The sequence below is a fragment of the Ammospiza nelsoni genome, chromosome 5 (assembly GCF_027579445.1).
Source record: "Ammospiza nelsoni isolate bAmmNel1 chromosome 5, bAmmNel1.pri, whole genome shotgun sequence".
Classification (NCBI taxonomy): Eukaryota; Metazoa; Chordata; class Aves; order Passeriformes; family Passerellidae; genus Ammospiza; species Ammospiza nelsoni.
Window position 1 is genome coordinate 53134398 of NC_080637.1, and position 22374 is coordinate 53156771.

At 37.3% G+C, this 22374-nt stretch overlaps 1 protein-coding gene across 4 annotated transcripts in view; it reads right to left on the reverse strand.

The window, feature by feature from the left end:
• Positions 1-2487: 2487 nt before the first annotated feature.
• CRY1 (cryptochrome circadian regulator 1) overlaps positions 2488-22374 on the reverse strand; it is a 38773-nt gene continuing 18886 nt past the window's right edge. Inside the window, exons 2-15 of one of the 4 annotated variants that reach the window (XR_009418465.1) lie at positions 19274-19382; positions 15727-15869; positions 14193-14377; positions 12773-12861; positions 12057-12197; positions 11653-11964; positions 8918-9069; positions 8618-8820; positions 7767-7868; positions 6629-6721; positions 5941-6099; positions 5365-5436; positions 5156-5263; positions 2488-3159 (exon numbers count right to left, since the gene is read on the reverse strand). Coding sequence is in view for 2 of the 4 variants with exons in the window: in XM_059471837.1 (XP_059327820.1) it covers positions 5160-5263; positions 5365-5436; positions 6629-6721; positions 7767-7868; positions 8618-8820; positions 8918-9069; positions 11653-11964; positions 12057-12197; positions 12773-12861; positions 14193-14377; positions 15727-15869; positions 19274-19382 (1705 nt within the window). In the remaining 2 variants the exon portion in view is untranslated. Of the gene's footprint in view, positions 3160-5155; positions 5264-5364; positions 6100-6628; positions 6722-7766; positions 7869-8617; positions 8821-8917; positions 9070-11652; positions 11965-12056; positions 12198-12772; positions 12862-14192; positions 14378-15726; positions 15870-19273; positions 19383-22374 lie in introns of all 4 variants that reach the window. The other 3 variants (XR_009418464.1, XM_059471837.1, XM_059471838.1) reach the window with 3 other exon arrangements.

Sequence of the window (22374 nt, forward strand, 5' to 3'; positions counted from 1 at the left end):
CCTTGGGAACAGAACTTTCTTGAGGAATGTTTGAAGCTCCATTTCTGGAGGAGAGATCTAATAAGCAACAAATAGCCTGGCCCTCATTCCATACGGGATTTATGGCACATGCCCAACCCCTCGAAAAATCACAAGAGGGTAGTGGGGCTGTGGGGAGAAAAACCTTATGTTATATTGGTTTTAGTAATTTTTTAACGTGCAGACAAAGCCTTCACCTTTTTTAAAATTTATTTTTGTGGTCAGAGTACTTAGATTGGAGGAGAAGAATATGAGGCAAAGAGCTTTTATGAGGCTACTGCTAATCTGAAGGCAACTTGTCCCCTCTCTCACACTGAACTAATCACAGACTGTTTTTTCCACCACAGTCCTGACCAGAACTCCAAGCCAGCATACAAGTCAAACAGCAGCTCCACAAATTTTCCTTTGCAAATCCAAGGATTTGCCTACACCAAGAAGAGGAATACTCTTTTCAGCACTTAAGAAGGGGGAAATTAACTTACCATAAAAATAAACTCCTTGGGAAATTTCTTCTTTCATCTATTGAATTTCCAGACTGGTTGGGAGAAGGTAGTATTTCAGCAGATGTTCTTACCTTGATGAAGTTTCTCTGTGGGAGTTTCATAGCTTAATCATTCAGAAAAACTAGGTGGAATATTTAATTTAGATGGTATGGTATTTTAATATAAGGTTAGCAGAAAAATTCAGCATTATCTTGACAGAATAAAACATGTCTTAAGGCTGTCTAGGCCTATATTTTTTTTTTCTGTTTTCAGAATACTTAAACAAAAAAAGAGAATTGCTTATTTTCCTTATTATGTACGTCCCTAGGGAACCCCTCCATTTTATTTGGACTGATCTGTGGAAAATAGCATCTGCTTCTCTAGTCTCACCATTCAGTTTTTTCATCAATTTCAAACATTCTCTGTCTCAAGACAGCAGACATGCCTCTATTTTCTTAGTAATGCTTTTGATTTTGCTATTGTATACAAATCAGTATGCAGAGATATTTACATTAACAACTACAATTTAAAATCTAGTACTATGGTAATTTATTCTGCCACAAGAGCCCTGCTGCATATATTGTTGCAAAAATCAAATCTGAATTTTAAACCAACACACAGAAGCGCCCACTGTCTAGAAGTCACCAATGTAATACCAAGAACAAGATAATTAACTCCTCTCACTTTAGAATTAATTAATAATTAATACCAACTGCATGAAGTGTAACAAAGACAAGTGCTGGATTCTGCACCTGGGATGGGGCAACCCTCGATGTACAGACAGACTGGGAAATATGATGCTGGAGAGCAGTGCCGTGGAAAGGGCCCTGAGGGTCCTGGTTCATGGCAAGTTGAACGTGAGCCAGCAGTGCCCTGGCAGCCAGGAGGGCCAGCCCTGTGCTGGGGGGCAGCAGGCCCAGCACAGCCAGCCAGGCCAGGGAGGGATTGTCCTGCTCTGCTCTGCCTCACCTCCAGGGCTGGGGCCAGGCTTGGGAGCCAATATAAGAAGGATCAAAAGCTCTCAGAGACCCCAAAGGGTGGCAGCAAGGATGGTGAGGGGTCTGGAGGGGAAGCTATATGAGGAGTAGCTGAGGTTACTTGGTCTGTTCAGCCTCAAGGAGACTGAGAGGAAACCTCATTGCAGTCTGCAACTTCCTCATGGGAATAAAGAGGAGGGGCACACACTGATCTCTGTGGTGACCAGTGACAGAACCTGGGGTACTGGCCTTAAGTTGTGTCAGGAGAGGTTTAGGTTGGACATTAGGAAAAGGTTTTTCTCCAGAGGATGGTTGGGCACTGGAACAGTCTCTTCAGAGGAGTGGTCACAGCACCACACCTGACAGAGTTCAAGAAGCATTTGGACAACACTCAGGTACACGGTGCCTGAGATTCTTGGGGATGGTGCTGTGCAAGGCCAGAAGTCAGATTCATGATCCTTCTGGGTCCCTTCCAACTCAGGATATTCTAGGATTTTAATTTGGGCTCCCCGTCAAGTAGGAAACTAACCTAGTCATATGCAAATTCATATTGCTTCTTCAGAGATCTTAATGCTCTGAGAAAACACTTAGATACAACTTCTCTAAAAATTTGAGACAGTATTGACTGAGCATTTAAGCAAGTCTGAAATCAACATCCCCCAAAAGCAGCAAATTAATGCATTGTAGGACAGACTGCATTTATCAAGCAAATTGCCATTACAGCAGGAAAAAAAACCAACCCAAACACCTAGATTGTGAAGAAACACTTAGTAAATACATTGATAAAAAAATTTAATGGTCAAAGTACATATATCCAATTTTGAGAAAAAGGCCTGGATAATTTGAATATTGTTTTGCTTCAGTATCATGAAACTTCAAAGGAAAAGGCAATATAGTTAATTGTTTGAGACTTCCAGATTAAGTCTAAAAAGAGTATTTATCTTCTTTCCTGAAATGGTCCTGTTTGAAAATACAAGCAGGAGCAATAAACGACACAGAAGACAAACATATGTATCTATATATACAATTTTCTTTTATTAACAAGGTATGTCATTACTGAACAAGGCAACTGAGAAATACAAGGACTGGACATATACATGAAAATTTTACAACTCGACTAAAATTGGCATGTGTTTTATGTACAAATGTGATTAATTACGGTTACAACTCTACTGTATTTGATTAAACACAGTCCTAAGCACTTACATTATGAAAATATGAAATTGATCATACAGAGCTCAAGTATGGAATCTAAAAATAATAATGATTTAAAAACTTCCAAACTTTCTATTTTCATCTGTTTTTTAGAACAGCACTATAGCTTTTCCTACTACCATATACATGAAAGATTATCAAAAATATATTGATGGGTCTATCACTAATCATGAATATTTATATTTACAATAAGTTAGCAAATTCTTCACCAAATACTTTATATACAAAACTCAATTTGCCCTTTGTGAAAGAGTCATTAAAAAGTTAAAAACCATAGAAATGCCAGTTAGAAATAATGCATTCCAAAAATTGGACTTGTTTACAACAACTAAGAATAATTGAAAATAATTTATGAAAAAGTATGTACTTTTAGAACATGAACTCTCACAACACTTTAGCTCCAATACAGAGTAGCAGGAATTTTGTCCCATGTGTTCTTTGAGTGGCAAACTTCTCTTCCAATCAAGCTGCAAGAAAAAAGAAAAAAAAATTCTTAAGCAGTTTGATGTGAGTCTTTGAAGACAGAATTCAAGGGACCAATATTGTTTCCCCCCTTCTCAATGCAGGAAGCCCTGTCCCAATCTGTATTGGCCCAAATACTCAGAATTCTTATTTCTCACCTTAGAAGCTAACATGAGAAGAAACAAAATAAGAGAAACCCAACAAAAGCCTCTGTACTCTGTACTTGAGTGCTATTCAGAAGTGCACAACCTTTTGCCAGCAGTGTTTTTGAGTGTGATCTTGGCTGATGTTTGTATTGACTATAATGCTTTTGCAGCATGCTTTGAACACCCCTAACCAAATAATCTTCTCTGTCAAACTAAAAACCCCTCCAACCTGTCTCTCAATTGAAAAAGAACTTAGACAGGAACCAGACGTTCGCTCTGCAGGTACTTCTTCTACACAGACACGAGCACCTAAGGAATTCTGCAATACAAAACATGGATGCTGAATGAATCTACACATACTAAGGATTACACAGCTACTGAAACACAGACTCTGTTGGAATTATGTTCCACTAAAGCCCATCCAATTAACAAAAATCAGTTTGAGAACACAGAAGCAGTTTATAGTGCTTCCAGTATGTGAGAAAATAGACGGATCACTCACTAAGATCTCAGCTCCCTTCCTCAATTGACAGCATTATGGAAACAATGCTGTGGTTCTGCACTGAATCACATCAGTACAACACAATTGTTCCAAATGCACTGCATAACTTCGACTAAGTGCTGCCACTGTATAACAAGCAAAATTAGATCTTGCTATCAAAACCAAATGAAGTAGACTGGATTTCCCTTTTATCTCTAGAGATGATGAATGTATCTCCTACACCTGTTGTATGGAATCCCTGTTTTCCAGTTCCAACAATGTCTCTCCATGAGCTTTTATCTCGCTTGTTGTGCTATTTTTACTTATTCTTCAAATTTCATAATTGACCAATGCTCCACTTAGATATTTTTTTTTTAAACATCTCAATCACTTCTAACCTTTGCAGCCACACTCCCAGACTTGAAATCCTGTCCTGTCCCCTCTTATTTCAGACAGTCCTCCATTATTTGGCTTCCCTTCTTAGTACTTACTCTTTGATTTAATTTAGTCTTAACTCTTTTCAGGTCATCTTCCTTGTTCCTTTCAAATCAAGCTTACTGGGGGAAGAGGTATAACAATTTTGGCCTTCTCTTTCCTCTATCCTGTTCCCAACTTTATCTAAAAACCACAATTGATTTATCTTCTCTATGTTGATGATTTTACACATACAAAACTCCTTCTCCAGTTTTCTGCTTCTCTCTCCAAATTTTCACACCTGTTTGTGTGTATCCATCTACAATATCTTCTCCAAATTCAAGTCTTTTTCACCCCAGCTTGACAGACTTGGGCACTCTGAGTAACCTGCTTCAATTACAGACCAATGACAAAGGCTCATGTCCTCAAATCTTATTTGTCCCTTCATCTTCACACTCAAGAACCACATCAGCATTTTGCAGGTTTTTGGCAGTATTTGTCTAAAACATGTACTGCTTAGTCCACTTATATATCTAAACTAATCAGGCCCTGAGCTCTTACTTTTAAGTTGTCTTAGTCTCCTGATTCAGGTCACCATACATTCATATAAACAATGCTACTGGCACAGCTTAAGGTGAGATGTGGGAACAGAGAGTAACTGAAGCTACTTAAGCAGCTCTGCTAATGTATTAAAGTGACAGTTTATCCATCTTCCTTTCATTATCACCTGAATCTGTGTCTGATAATCTTCAGTCTGGCTTTATTTTTGCAACTACTTTCTATCTCATACTTCAAGAACTCTTCCAGCCAGAATTTCATACTGTCTGTTTGTACAGTCCCCAGAAAAGAAATATCCCACAGCAATAGCTGAGGATCCTTTGCATTACAGTGACATGAATGTTATCACAGACACAAAACTTGTACAGAACTTTGATAACTTGAAGGTGCCTCAGATCTTACCAGTTTAATTTGTGCTCTGTCGCTGGACTTTTGGTCCAACGCTCTGAGTTTCTTCTTCTGGATTTGGGCGTTTCCCTGCACTAATGCCAGTACCAAGGGCGGTTCTTCCTGATAATTTAAAATCAGTGTTTACATTAAGAGTCTATTGCACCCTTATATATCCAAGAAAAGATGTGGGTTTTTTTTCTTTTCATTATTGTTTAAATTACCTGCTTGCAATAAGTGTGATTGCTGATTGTCTCCATGAGCATAGTGTAAGATACTACTTGCTTGACAGTAACCTGTTCAGATACAGTAGATATTTATTATACTACATAAAATTTAGAGCTGCAAGCAAGTGTAAAATTACGTTCTGTACAACAACAAAAAGGAGCCAATTGATTTATTTTCCATCGTCAAGAAAAATCCTGCCAGAAACTATCCTGAATGCAGAAGAGTTCTTATGCAAAAGAAAAGTAAGCCTCATGGTAGTCTACAGCAGTTAAACATATATGCACTTATATCTGCAGAGTGAACATTTAGTGCCTACATATTTATGCGTTATATTTGCAACAAGCAGAATGCTTGTATACCCAAACACTTTAATTATACGTTGTTATAAATTTTAAATTTTAAATTAAATTTTAAATTAAAATTTTACTTCTGCCAAGTCCTTTTTATTATTTTGTTACAGCAACGCGAATGAATCCCTGGCATAACTTAATTATGGAAAAACAAAAAAAGCAAGTAAGTTAAAAGAAAGATTAGAACTTTCTTCTGATCCATGTAAACTATCTACTGGCAACCTTGAAACTGAGTGTTCTGCGTGAATAGTGCAATCAGCAGAAGCAGTTGCAAGGTTTCTTGTTCTGAACAGTTGCGGTGTTCCAGTTACGTTCTGGGTGCTTAAACAAAAGACAGATTACAGCCTTTTCTGATCAGTAAACACACCACCTCTGTTAAGACTGCAAAGAAACAAACAGTTGGGTTAAATTTCATTGCAACTTGGATCTATCACAAACCACAGCTTAAGGTTCTGTATAGTTAAAGTAAGAAAAATTTGCTTCCACAATAAGAGACTATCCACACAAAACTGCGGAAATTAATTGTATATGGAAAGAGTGGTAGTGAAATCAGGGAAGAGATAACACAAATTTTGATATCCAATACACAAGGTAAACTTCTGGTTTTCAGTTTCTTTTAAAGTAGCCTAGGATAATGTTTATTTATTTATTTTTAGTCACATTTGTGATCCCTCCCACTCAAAACATACAAATACTGCCCTAGATGAGCACTTTAAGAGATAAAAATGACAGGACAAGCAAGTTCACTCTAAGAAATAATTTCTATGTTTCAAGAACAGAAACAAGGTCAGTTCATGTTGTAGACAGCAGCTGTCACCCCAAATCTATCCATGCTACTTTGATGTTTTGTCTGGTTTTCCATAGTTGCAAGGATTTGGAGATCCTCTACAGACAGGCACTGCCATAATACCTTGCTGCTGAATTCCACTTGTTCCTGTATGAGAGTCTCCCAGGGCACATGACTGAACAACAGAATGACCATCACCAGTTCCCAGCTGAGCTCCTGGAGAGGCAGGGAGAAGACTTAATCATAACAGAAGGTAAAACTCCAGCTTTGGGATTTAAAATGTGGGGGGTTTACCCCCCTCTCCAAGACATAGGCTTTTTATTGTGGGTTTTAAACTTTTTTTTTCCAAACCCCCTCATTACAGGTCCAAAGCTCTAAAGGTTTTTGTCTTTCCAAATTCACTGAACCTCCTACAAAAGGAATAAATTTCTGATGTGAAAAGTATAAGCACATCTATATATGAATGCATTTTAAAGAGAAAAGAGTGCACATAATATTAATTTTTTTACAAATAAACCTCTCTTTTCTTAGACATGTCCTAAACTTACAAGAAATAAAAGCTCAGGCATGCTGCTTTAAGGAGTTTGTATTTTAAATCTGTAAGAGAACTATACTGGTTAAGAATAATAAGATCCATCTTCCTTCACAATCTGCTTCTAACCTTGACAAAAGCCTATGAAGAATATAAAACCAGTACATTTCCATTTCTGCTGTATCCTTTTACATTGAAGAGTCTAGGGTGTATATAGTATTTAAGACACACCATGGGTTAATAGAATCTTAATACTGTTCTTATTTTTTCTTAGTAGAAATAAATAAAATAAATAAATAAATTTGATAGAAATAAATAAATTCCAGTAAGCAATCTAATGCCAGCATTAGAAAGCTTTACAAGTTAATAATTCTCACTTGAAAGTTCACAAGTCACTTTTTATTATAAATATCAGGATGCTTATACATTTCTACGACAAAATTATATTAAAATGCTTTTGAAATCAAATTGTTTGATACTAGTTAACAAGTAATTTTTGGAGGGGGAAAAACACAGATGAAAAATATTTGAGATTTAAAAAATAATTTTAAAATGTCTATATACAAATACTATCAAGCAGTGAATAAATTTGAAAACATTTGTGACTTGCACTCAGAATTGTCTTATGAAAGCAGTTCTTTCTTATAATACAAAAAGGTAAGGGCATTATAAAAGAAGTTCATGTAGTTCAGTCTCAATAATTCTATGTATTGAAAGAATTTCACTGACCTCCTGTACTACCACAACCAGAAATGCTTTCTCCTGGTGAATAGCCCATTAGGCCACCATTTCCATTTCCATTTGGATTAGAAGGCACAGTTGCAAGAAGACCTAAAAACCAAGACAAAATATATAAAGATAGCTAGAGAAAAAAAAAAAGTCAAGTGCAACATTCTGTTTTTCTTGTGACAGCCAATTCTCCACCCTCACCTTGAGTGGTTTACTTTTAAGACCTCTCTGTCTTGCCTGCTTCTGTTTCTTGCCAAACAATTTTAGTTCACATTTACTTAATTTTTTCTGCATCATATTCTGCATAACTTTTCAATACTCCTTAGTTGTACATATCCAATATGCTGGGTTTAAGTGCAACATATCCTGATTCAATACCCAGTATCTGAACATACTGACTGCTCACACCTTCCTGAGCAGTACAGTGCACCTGGTTTAACTCTCAGAACAAAGGGGAAGAATCCACCAGTGGCTGGGTTGGTGCCTACTTCTGCAACAGCATTTGCATATGCAAATACAGTATCACTGAAGTTACGAACCATACTAAATTACTTATCACTGGTACTAAAACTTAACTGTACAAGAATTTATCAGAATGCACAAAAGGCCCAGTTTAACAAAAACTCTTCCAAAGACTCAGAGAAGAAAAAAAAATCTAAGCAATATTTGGAGAGGCACTCCCCTCAAACTCTTTCCTTTCTCAGATACACAAAATATTTATTTGGATACAAACCTGGATCACCACCCTGAGCTTAGACCTGATTCTCACTGCTATGAGACTAAATTATTAATTGCTAAAAGGTGAGAGAAGTTTTAAATAAATAAATAAAGCAAATAATCTATAATCATACCCAGTCCTCTGTATCGTGAAAGCTGCTGGTAGATCTGTTTCATCCTCTCAATATTCAGACGGCTTGCCTCTGCATGGTTTACCATTGGTTTGGGATAATTTACTCCTATAATACATTTTGCAGCCTTCTGGATGCTCTCTGGGGCATTCCAAGGATCATAGATGTATTTTGCAGGGAAACCTCTAAGTACCGGCAAATAACGTCTTAAAAAAATAACAAAAGGGTAAAAAGGTCATGTTAAGTATAAAACTGCTCAACAGTTTAAGCAACACCCACAGCAATTTCCTGATTTTGAGTTACCTGATATAATCCCCATTTGGGTCAGTTCTTCTGCCGAATCCCACCGGGCAGTAGCAGTGAAAAAACTGTTGAAAGAACGAACTACAGGATAGCCACATCCAGCTTCCAGCATTCACACTCCAATCTGCATCAAGTAACAGCTCTTCAAAGACCTTAAGAAATCAGTGCAACAAGTTAGTCTGGGCATGGCACACCTTCAAGACACCAACGTTTCAGGATTAGTTCCTGAATTTCTGATTGAAGCTCTTTCTTACCTGGCAACATTCACAAAATGCTCAGTATGCAATTGCAAATGCCTTAATGCCAAACTCAAAAAAGAAAAAATTCATAACCGGGCTTTTATCCTGTAAACAAACTTGTCAACATCTCAGCAAGCTACATATTCTTCTTGAAAAATAAATCCCCAAAGGATGGCTGGAGCCTCATGGCTTCCAAGTGGTATTTGCTGTTTTCAGAAGAATTGCTTCATCACATCACAGTTGGGTAAGCTTTGCAAACTTCCAGAAAACAGGGAACATACAAAGTACATTCTGAACTCAAATTCCTGGTCTGAATACCTCAACTTGCACAGCACCTTACACTATGTGAGGAATCCCAAGAGAAGAATTCAAGAGTTTCAGGGCACCCCAAACATGCAGAAGTTGTGTTCTTCAAGTTAATCTAGCAAGTTACAGTTTTAAAAACACACTCAAATTCCTGGAGGCATTATGAACCACCAAGAACACTGAAGGATGGTGTGACAGATAATGAATTCTGGTCTGAAGACCAAAAAATCAAAATCTTCCAAACACTTTGATTCTAACTTACAACCCCTGTTATATATTAAAAAAATCCCAGAACAAAACCAACAAACAAAAACAAACAAAAAAAAACCAACCCAAAACCAAAACACCACCAAAAAACCCCACCAAAAAAAAAAAAAAAAAAACCCCCCCAAAAAAAAAAAACCCCACCAAAAAAGCCCCCCCCAAAAAAACCCACCAAAAAAACCCCCCCAAAAAAAACCCACCAAAAAAACCCACCCCAAAACATGAGCAAATTGAAGATTTATGAGGGTTTTACTTTCAATCTGGAGCTCAGTAGCTGTGAAACATTCAAGTTTCCAGCAGAGATTGCCTTTTCATCTTCAACACAGACAGTACTAACTTGTATAAAAGGAAGTTTATCTGCTGAGTCAGATCACTAGCAATCTAGGCTGACAAAAAACAGAGCAGCAAAGCCTCATTCTTTGAAGGACAATGCTCAAGGGCTTTTTAAAAAAGAGTGCACCTAGAAGTAGTTTTAAGAACAGATACTTATTTAACACATATTTTTGCAAGTTCTGATTTTCCTCTCAAACTTGCATAAATTCCAAATCAACCATCCTCCTTCATTCTAAGGCACTGAAAACTCAACATCATAGTACTGCCACCCAACTTCAATAAGTATTATTCCTATACAAAGTCTAAGTAAGGTAATACTATTAAATAATGATCTCTCAATCTCTTTCTCTACATACTCAATATGGCATTAATTCTACAGTACACACTGAGTAAGTGTCACAAAAGTATCTTCTGCTAAATATCTGCAACTACTTGGGAAAAAAGTCTTTTGAAAAAATAGAATTTATCTTAAAATGCTTACAAAATATGTTTAATAGATGGTGACTCAAAATGCAACAAGATCTTTAGACATTTAGAAGGGTGTTAGCACACAATTGTTCCACTAGATGCTGCCACGTAGTAAGACTTTGGAAGTAACACCATGGGAAATGCCAGAGTAACTTTTGCTAGCTATGGAAACTTGAGTTGAACATCTTTCCACTGCACAAGTCTGGGGCCTTCACATGTATCTGTATTATTGCAAAAGTAAGAACAAGCTGCCATGTATCTGTAATTTACAGAGTAATTTATCTGGAACATACTGAGTTACCTATGTATCTGCATCTTCAATGTCTGTATTTGTGAACTGCAGAAGTAACCAAAAATTTTTGAAAGGTGTTCGACTATAACTGATTTGTTAAAGAAGAAAATTTCATATGATTACATACATATAGAAATATGGCAATCTTCATGGCAATTAAATTTTTTAGATTTCAAAAATAAAATCTGATTCTCAATTTTTCATAGATTATTATTGCTCAGTAAAAGTTCTGCTACGCTTCTAGAAATCTAAAAATTATTCAAAGGCTTCATTAGTGAGAATAAATTATTCCCTTGTTTTCTTCAAAAACCTGACATCTTAGATTTGAATTTCAGCATCTTATACTTGCATAAAATTAACTGCATTGAGCCTTCAGCTAAATCATGTTGCCTTTACTCACAGTTCTAACACTGAGCAAAGTGACAAGCATTGCTGAAAGGACATTCTCAGTTTTTAGTTTTCTCTCTTTTATTCCCATAAGTACTCACTCTTTGCAGGGCAGCAGATGCAAAATACGAACAGAAATTGCTTACACACAGAATGATTGGGGGGAAAAATTAAATAATATTATTATTGTAATTATTTGTCAAGATATAGAAAGAAATCTCAAATTTGAAAGAACTTCAGACCTATTCTGACTGCAAGAAACCTAAAATTCTAACAAAAGGGGACATTCAAGAGGCAAAATTTCAGCACACCTGGTTTATCAGAACTGATTTAGTTTTGCCCACAGTTTAAGGTTTAAAATTCAACTTACACCACACAGTAACGATTCTAGAACGACCACCTGAAACTTTAACAGGCACTTTAGGAAATTCAAGAAGAAACAATACCTTCATTCCTTCTTCCCAGCTAATCCAGAGGTCACCTCGAGTCAAAAAGCACGCTACAGCATGCCGGGCTAAATGGTGAATCCAACCTTCCTGACGAAGTTGTGTCATAATCGCATCAATCCAAGGAAAACCTGTCCTGCCTTCTGCCCATTTGGCCAAAGCCTCAGGATTCTTATCCCATGGAATTTGAACACAGATAGGATTCCCCTCCATTTTATCAAACCGTGGATTGTTAGTTGCCGCTGTGTAGAAAAATTCACGCCATAACAGCTGGCCATAGAGGGAGAGGGGAGGGGAGCTGTTCTTTTTTACCTGAAGATCACCATTAAAGAAAAACAGTTTGTTAGAAGTAGGTGATAACCATGGCATCTAACAACATGTATCCAAGTACACAGAAGTCCTACCTTTTTGTACAGATCCGTTAACTTGAAATAAAAGAGCCGACAGGACAAACAGCCAAAGCGGAGGTAGGGACTGAGCCCCGTAGGGCTTGCCAAAAGGGAATTTGCATTCATTCGTGGTCTTTCAAAGTTGGCTACCCAAGCCTTAAAAAAACAAAACAAAACCCACAAGCAAAATCAGACTAGAGGCTACATAGCAAGTTAGAAAGGGAGAAATCACACACTGTCTGTAACTGAATCCAAACAGTGGACAGATGGTCAGGTCACCTACAATATACAGGCGTTCCTTTTGAATCAGCAGAACCTCTAGAAGGTAATTCAACTCAATGCAGAAGGCATGGACTGTCTTCCAGAGCTATCTGTGCCTTTCTTTTAAATGCACTGGAAACCTAGACAACTAGCAATACATTAGTTGTCAGAAGAATTCCCCTTCAAAGTTATAAAATGTATGGTTTTTTAAAAATAAAATTACTTCCAAAATAAATTTAATTTTTTATAGTATAGAAGAGTAAAACAGACTGTTTCTAAAATTCATTTCAAAGATAATTTACTATCATCTTTAAAAAACAAACTATTGATTTATATCATTGAGGATTTGAGTTAAAGTTTGTGGGTTTGATTTTTTCTGTAACACAACTTGCCCAAATCCCTTTAGGTTTCATAGCAAAGAGTAACTATGTTTCCCAGATATGTCAGGCTTGCAGCAATCTGAAACATACCTTTCGTTCTAAATGTCTTTCTAAGCGTGTGAGAGCTTCAGTTTCTCCTCCTGGCCATACTGCAGAAGGCAGACCATCTGTGTCAAAACCTGAAAGACAAATTGAATAAAGGAAATTGCTTGTTTGCTTATACTGTAAGGCAACAAAATTATAGCATATTGATACCTGACTACTGCATCCTTAGAAAAACCCTAAATTGGACACCTGAAAAAGTCTGTTTTAAAACAGTATGCAACCAATTCGTCTTGAAACACATCCAATACCTCTAACTTGCAGCAAAACTCAAATTTTTCCTTTTATATTTACATCAATATACATCACAAATGGTCTTACTTCAGTCCCAATTCTTCTGGTTTGTTTGTTTTTTTTACATGAAGTGACCCCTCAGATTTTCCAAATCTGCAATATGCAGGCTATCCTAAAACCATAACTTTTTTTTTTTTAATTACTATTAAGAAGCAACGATTGCTTTTGTCATTTCCAAAATGTCTAAAACTTTTCCACCAAGGTAAAAGCATGAGTGCCATCTTCAGAACATTCCTAGATATCACTGACCTCAATTTCAATAACAGAGATTGTAAATTTGATGATAAACATGTACTTGAGCCACAAAAGAAAGATAAAAAGAAGGTAATCAGATTTTTTCCACCCTCTCCCACCTGCCCCAAGATTGCTCACCAGATGCGTGGGAGAACATGTCTGCCTATAGTTTAACCACTGCATAGTGAGATCACTGCTTCTTATAAAGGCTTCAAAAACCAAGGTCTGCTTTGTAAGAGTTTGAATGGCCTAGACAGGGCAGTAGCAGGTTAACCAAACCTGTCCAGACCCTTCTGTTAGCCATTTGGAGGGCATAGCACATTTGCCTGTATTCTGGGATGTGTGGGGAAACAGGAAAGAGATAAGAAGCTTCACAGGACAGCAGCTGATACTATTCCTTAAAATTACATTTATAGAAATGTAAGACTTTTTTCCCCGCAGAACCTTCTAAAGTAATTAATTGTCTTATTAATATGTTTTTTCAGTATATCAAGAAAAGAGGCCGGGTTTTTTAGAAATAATTTGTTAAATGACAGATAAATGACCTGAAGCACAAAGATACGAAGTGTATTTAATACAAAATGAAGCATTAAAGACTATTAATTAGTAGCTTAATGATTATTTGGTACCCCAAGAAAATGGCTATGCTGTATTACAAGAAGCCAAACAGTACTTGGTATAGTTTGACCTGACCTGTTATTTACCATAAGCCAACCAAAATTTACAGAGTTGGTTATCTTTTTTTGTTCTTTTTGTATGTCATAATTGCATCAGGTTAACAATTACCCAGTAGCAGGACCTCACTTGTTGTTTTAAGTATTGTGCTTTCAATGGTAGATTACATCTTGTTTCAAAATGCCAAAGCAATCTCAGAACATACCCAGCTCTTCAAGTGATGGCACACCATATTTCTCATCATGGTCATCAGAAACTGGAGTAGTACATTTTTTCATTACTTCTGGGGTTATAGTCTCCACAGGCATCTCCAGGGGTTCCATTCTACTAATTAGGGTCTGAAATCGCTTGTAAGTAAGAGGAGGCTGTCCTCCATTTAATTCTATTATTCTATATTAAAAAGAGAAACAGAAAAGAAGTACGTCAGACGATAGTATTTAACAGTTTTTCTTATAAAATATACATACCTATACATACACAGAAGTATCTTCTTACCTTCCCCCAGCTTACCTAGAATCCCAAATATACATGGTAATCCAGACAGCTAGAACTTTAAATATACCATCCTTCCTTCCCCACTAGGGAGACATATAAACTAACTGTTTTTAAGCAAGTCAATTTTCTTCATTCCTGGGTTATAGAAATTCCCTCATGAACAAGGAAATAATGAACATGGACAGCTCAAAGCAAAGAACAGATCAGTAAAGCAGATAGAGATTCTAGCTACATGCAGAAATATCCAAGTCACGTACAAGGCCACGCTATCTACATTCAAAGAAATTCACTTTCCCCTTCTGATATTGAGAACAGTAGTCAATATTAAAACTGTCTTAATATGGGGGGAAATTCACATGTAGCTTAAACACACTGACTGCCTAAAAACCACTGCCTAAAGTGTTGTGTTTTGCATTGCCATTTTAAATACATCTGAGGTCTTAGAAAAAAGGAAAACTTCAAAGAAAAATTTACAAAGTGATAGACGGAACCAAATGCTTATTTAGCAGGGTGTTTGGGTGGGAGGGGGAAAAAAGAATTTCCAATTTGAGATTAAAAAAAGTCAGCTATTGGTTTCAAAAAGTTAAATACTTCCAATTTCATTGCCCTCCCATATGTCTAATAGTCTCTTATACATCAGCTTGTAAGAGAATAAAATGGGCAGCTACCACAATAAATCACCTAATGTTAAGACAAGTTATACTTGTAACTAGTTTGTGGATAATGTTTCTATAATAGGGAATTAACACCAATCCATTAAACAGATCTGTGGAAAAATATAACAAGACATTAAATAAGGCAACACAGGAATAGCAAACAATCCCCAATTACTTATTGAATAGATAATTGGTGGGAAACAGTTCTTAAAAAAAAGGGACTTTCTCATAACTTGTGTACAAAAAGTGAAATAAAGACAAAACAAACAAAGCAACTAAACAAAACTGAATGTTATTTGGGGGAAGCTACAGATATGTTTGAATAACTTAATTATAAATGACAGCTAATTAACATAAACATTATTTTAAAAAGAACTCCAAATTAAAACTACATTTCACATTCAGTTACTTTTTTTTTTTTGAGTTTATGGATGGATAAAAGTGAAACATAAAACAAAATTTGTAGTTTTCCTAACTATGAACTGTTTGGTGCGGAAAGTAGCCCACAATATATAAATAAATACTACATAAAATTCCAAGGGTTTTTTTTCCCTCCTTTTTTAAAATCCAAGGAAAATGGTAACTTACTTGTCCAGGTCATACAATGTATGTGAAATCCGAACAATGACCTCCACTCCAGCTTCACTAGCCAGCTTCTTGATAGCTGCATCTCTTTCCTTCCCAAATGGTTCAGAATCATATTCAATAGAAAGTTTTGCAATGTTCCATTCCTACAACACAAACCAAAAGTGTGGTCCTTTAGAAACTCAGCTGCATGATGGAGGGTCAGGGAAAGGGGAACTGGAAGGACAGGGGCAGAATGGAAAGTCAGCTATTACCTGTGGATAGTTATCAGAGATAGAGAAAGATCCAAAATATATTAGGCACCCAGAATAACAAAAATAAAGTCCAACTTTTTGGCATCTAAGTAGCTATCAAGCATAAAAAAACCTCCATCTGTCTTATTACTGTGGGTGCTCAGCAATGCAACGTGTAACGAACAATTTTCATGCAAATTTTGAAAACTCATCTCTAACTTTAGGATCCACATACTGTAAAAGACTCAACAGAAGAGGAAGATTACAAAGGCTGTCTTCTGAACATGGATCAATAGCAGTACCTTGCTCTACACAAAAGCTTTTTACATATGCCTGTCAGCTTTAACAGCAGAACTGAAGTTTGAAGGGAGGGGTTGGAAATATTGCCCCGCCCTATCACCAAACACTTTCTTTACCTTTTCCAAATCCCTTCTCCTCACTCAAGACAATCTTCAAATTCTCAATTAAAAAAAAAAATAAAAAAAATAAAAAAGGCTGTCTTCTACAAAGAGAATGCCTTATGCCTTGAAGTCTAATATTCTTTATGTCACAGATGCTGCGACAACAGTCACAGGTGAGGAAAATGAAGGGAACAAAGGGATCAATAATGGCTAAGGCTTCTGAGACAGTAGGGAATTGGAAAGGTGACGTATGCACAAGATGATCCTAGGAAGCCATCACGCCAATCAAATACCTTTCTAAACCCCCAGAATCTTAATGACTTGATTTAACACACCATAGTATTTCAGAGAATTGGATTTACATCAGAGACAAGGGCACGCAATGCTAATCACCTAGGGTGCAATTTCACTTCCGAACTCCAGCTCTCTTCTACATGAAGCCCAGCCCTGAGTATAGATGATTCCAAGGAGTGCTTGCTCTTTGAAACCAGGCTGGGATCCCACCGTCATTAAGTCTGCCAAGACTAACCCAGCAGGCCTTGAATCCTCAAGGCCAGCAGTCCAACTTCCTATGCCATCACATAACATTTACTTCCCATTTGATAATGCTCCGTAACATAAAACCACTGTCTGATGAGTTGCAGCAGATACTTTTCTAAACTCTTCTTTCCTCTCTCAATTTGCAAAGTCCATAAAAAAGAGTGTCCAAGACACAGAGTCAAGTCCCTAGGGAAGTCAAGAAACTCTGAGACAACTGCTGTGTAACGTGAATACACCCAGATCACATCAGCATGAGCCAGGCAATTAGAAGAATCAGAGACACGGATAATTTTGCACACAGTCATACTGCTGAATCGTTTTAACAACACTGATGTATTTAAAAAATCAGTGATGGTTTCAATTCTATTTTCTTTACTGAGCCAAGCCCAGTAAAGAAAACAGAATTGAGATAGATAGATAGATAGATAGATAGATAGATAGATAGATAGATAGATAGATAGATAGCAGAACAGGACAAATTGAAGAGAATGAGGCAAGAACAAGCCAAAACTTAAATGAAATGAAAGAGGCTAAAGGTGTTTGAGGACTTTTGTAAGGATAAAGATAGATCAGTGTTCTGCCTTTTGAAGGTATTGTTCAGACTGTGAAAAGGAAAGCCTTACCAAGAAACAGCGGTTGATATGTTCATTACCAGGAAATCCACAGATGCTGGCACCTGTCATAGGGCTCCTGACACCTGACAGGGCTCTACGGAAGTTCCACTATCTCCTATCCTAAGTTAATGACTTAACTGAAGTTATTTTTCCAAACTTAACTGAACTTATCTTTTCCACATGTGTTCATTCTTCAGGGTCAGAATCATTGCTCACCTCTGAGATTTAATAGGGATGATCTGAAAAGCCTTGTTCAGTGTTATAAGCCCTTCACTGCACTGTAAGTGTCTGATGTACAGCTACTGCTCTGGCAAAAGAAGTTGTGAGATATAATTATAAGACATAGATGCATGTTCCAGGTCAACTTCACTCAAAAGTGAAGAAATCCTCAAGAGCTTCAGTAACTTGTTTGAGCATAGAGGATGTCCTGAAAAGTCCCTCAGTGAACCAATATATGATGAAGACACTAACTTGAGGAACCAGAAGACACAGACAGATGTGAATGTTCTTTTTTGATTGCTGTATGCTATCTATCTTACAAGTTATTTTAATTTTCTTCTCAGCACTAAAATTAATATTCAAAAAATGTGGAAATTCAAAGCTGCCAGGCATAGAAAGATCATCCTAGCAGCAAAATCTAAAACAGGAGCTGTCAAAGTTGTCATTAAAGTATTTAAGACTTGCCACAGGTTGCTCAAATCCAGAAGGCAACACACAATGGGAAGACCTTCCTACTTAAACGTAACCGAACTAAGTGTGGCTGACAAATACAATAACCTTGAAGATCTGAGGGGTTGCAAGCAGCAGCTGATGCCACAGTACTCCTCCAGGAAAGTCTTCACTGAGGGGAAATCAAGGAAAGACCAGTAGAAGTATCACCCAGTTAGCATTTCACAACAAAATCACAATAATGAAGATGGAAATGTGGTTTGAGTTCTCAGGTTGGTGTTGAAGACAATAAATAAAAATAAAAGGAATAAAAATAATGAACATACAACCTCTTTGGAAAAATGGATATTTCCGTTTACCATCCTCCATCCGCAATCTCATTTGTTTCAGTCACCTCAATTCAATCATTCTGAAAAAACTCTTCATATCTATTTGCCAAGTGTTTATTTTTACAATACTAATATAGTATTACAACCTTAAATACACTATTATCCATAGACAACATATTACTATCAGCAGTAATCACTCACAGCTTTAATTCTTACAGTAAAACCCCTTTGCACAAGAGCCTTACATGTCTTTGACTAGAAAATGCTTTTTAGTTACACTGTGCTTTTAACAATCTTACTACTAGAGAAAAGCTTATTAAATCACCTTTTATGGTCAAAAAGCAATCACAGCAGATGTTTGGCCTAAATAAAACATTGCTTTTACAGGTCAGGCTTGGAACATGGACTCATGTGCACAAAATTTTATTTCAGTACTACAAAGTGAACCTGTAAAAGAAAATGTAGTAATATACAGTACCTACACTTAGCACAACATTTGAAATCAATTCTTTTTCTTGAGAGAAAGAAACAAAAACCAGTAACATCTAAAAGCAACTCAGCTCGCTTGGTGAAATGCACATTAGAGAGGAAGAATTCAAAACTAATACAAATAACTTCAATGAGAAAAAGAATAGACCAGTATTTGCATTAATAACTTACAACATTCTTGTACTGAATGAAACAGTACAAGAAATATTCCTAGCTATATTTAGTTTGTTGGTCATATTTGTGGATAAAAACAACAACTGCAAGGTGGCATTTACCTTAAAAAGCCTGGGGAAAACATCTGCTGGCTGTCCACGGATAACAAACAGACGTGAATTCAGTTTCCGCAAATTGGCATCAAGATCCTCAAGACACTGAAGCAGGAATCTGCAAGAATTTAGAAAAACATTTATTTTCTGAGGCAAACCAGACAATCTTACAATAGAAAAAGGTAACTAAGAAGAATAATCAATAACAATTATCAGACCTTGAGCACTTTGTACATATTTTAGTGTTGTATGCATGTTCACATCCTAATTACATGTGACTTACAGTGGTATGACACCATGTAATATCTTCCACAATACATAATTCATAAAACCAAACTACATTGTCATTTCAGTTTTCCCCTCAATGTTATTCAGATATGGAATGGACTAAAACATACCCTAGTCTCAACTAAAACTACAAGTCTCTTGCTATTCTAAAGACAGAAAAACTCCTATACTACAGAAAAAAATCCAACAAAGAGGTAGTTAGCACACTGCTACTAAACTTAACCCAAGCCCTTCTTACAACACTGAACTGTGACTAGAAACAGCATACCAGGAGTACACAGTCATGACTATCCCTCTGCCCTTCATTTATAGAAACAGCCCTCTATATAACATATTCATCTTGGCTGTAAAAAAAAAAAAAAAAAAAAGGAGAATGGGGTGCTGCAGACCTGCAAGTATTCAAGTGAAACAGGCAGTCACATAAAAAATGTTGAGACATTCACATGCACAAAAATTTATTCATAGATATAATAACTCCAATGGTGAAAGTGGTTTGGGGAAGAAATAAAAACAATAGGAAAGAGGAAAAAAAGAGAACTCTACCTTACATCCAGCTGGAAAGAAAAGTGCTAGAGGTCCTGAGATGAGTGCCCTTCCCCTGGACTCTCTTCAGTCTAACAAGTGGCTCCTAATATTTTTCATGTGATCAGCAGGTTAAGGGGAGGTGATCCTCTCCCTTTACTCTGCCCTGGTGAGGCCACATCTGGAGTGTTGAGTTCAATTCTGGGCTCCCTAGCCCAAGAAAGACCAGAAACTACTGGGGAGGGTCTGGAGGAGGGCTACAAAGATGGTGAGGAGACTGCAGCATCCTTCTTACAAGGAAAGACTAAGAGAGTTGGTCTTGTGTAGTCTGGAGCAGATTACTTAGAGGGGATTTTATCAATTCATACAGATATCTTAAATGCAGTGTCAGGAGGATGGCGCCAGACTCTTTTCAGCAACGCTCGGCAATAAGACAAGGGGCAACGGGCACAAAATTAAACCGGAAACTGCATCTGAATATAAGGAGAAAGATTTTGTGGGTAACAGAAAACTGAAACAGGCTGCCCAGAGAGAGGTTGCAGTCTTCTTTCCTGGATATATTCAAAGCCCATCTGGACAAGATCCTGTGCAACCTGCTCCAGGTGAACCTGCTTTAGCAGGGACAGTTGGACTAGGTGATCTCCAGATGTCCCCTCCCACCCCAACAATTCTGTAATTCTGTACTAACAACATACATTTCACCAGGAGCTGCTCAAGCCCTCTCAGTAACTCCTTACAGTGCGGCTGGCACTCAGCAGAGCACATACTGATCAGGGCAACTGCTGAGTCAGCGCCTGCTGGCCATTAATTTCTGTGCTCACACATTATTGCATCCCCTGCCATAAGCCACAGGGGGAAAAAGAGGCAATTCCCACATTGCAGTCCATTACTCCTGAGAAACCCTGCTGTAATGACACTGTGCAGGTGGCAAGGCCACAGCGATAACACCTCCGGAGCCACTGCCTGAGAGCAAGGCAGGAGCAGCAGTGCCAGGACAGCTGGAGACTGCACCTGCTGAGAAGGGGCACAGCTACTATGGAAGGGCAGGAGCAGCTCTGCCAGTGCCCAGCATGTTATGAGGACAAAGGCACTGAGCAACCAGGCTTACTAAAATCAGGAGTTCATTTGCCCCTAGATTTTGAAGACAAATCCTAAAAGCTAACCAGATACAATGAAAATGCTGCGCCTTCCAGGAGGGACATAGCATACATGATTGCTGTAAACCTGCTAATATCCATTTTCTAAGTATTTAGCAATATGTAAGTGATGCCTACCTATTACACATTGCTTCCACCTTTACATGGGGAAAAAACTTATCAAAAATAGTATCTAAAAGGCTGGGACAAACCTCCCCTGGCTGCTATTAAATACCTACAATGTGTGGCTCACTTGTCCTGAAAGAGTAAGAGCAGGCGTCTTAGCAGCCAGCACAAAAGAATACAATGACTTCTTGGCTGGCAAACCATGTTTAGATGTTTAACAACTGGAACAAACCAGAAATGCCTATTTTTTCTCACTTTGCTCAGTTTTGTTTTGAAAAAACTCTGTGGTAATTAGAAAAGAAGAAGAAACTTCTCTATGCTAATTTAGTTAGAAACCATGCAGGAGTTATTTTAAGAATCAGATGAGAGCATATGCTTCTATCAGAGAGAACTTGAGCCCCATGTCCCTAGGACAAAGTCAATTTTATTTGGACTCTGAAAATTACAGCTTCATTTTCACATGGTTTTTTAAACCTGGAATGATAATTAGCCTTATCCATGTGAATCTCACTTTCAAGGAGCATATGCATTCACATATACTTCACAAATCACTAGGAAGACAAACTGCAATACTGCTCTGGATACCTTTAGAATAATCCAGAGGGTCAGGGCTTTTTGTTGCCTTTTTCTTTTTTTTGTGGTTTGGTTGTTTGGAATTTTCTTGTTACACTGGCTTGTTTCTTTGTTGTCTAAACTCATCTCACAGAGTAGAGGGAAAGGTTACGGAAAGAAACTGGTCATATAAAATATTCATAACTATTCCTGTATTTCAGGAAACTTGATTTTTTTTTTTCCTATTGGCATTTCAGTTCTCTCTATTTTCTCAGTCTCTTTTCCTACCCGACTGATCACAATATATAACTTCTAGTCTGGGCTTGGAACAAAATCCTATTCAAGAAGCTAACATGCACTGACCCAGTCTCCAATTCACATCCAAGATCCCTAAACTTGCCCTTAATACTGTTTAATCTCTATTTGCTGGTTCCCCAAATCCTCTCTATCTCTCTTTTCTCTCACCACACTCCAGCATTTCAATCT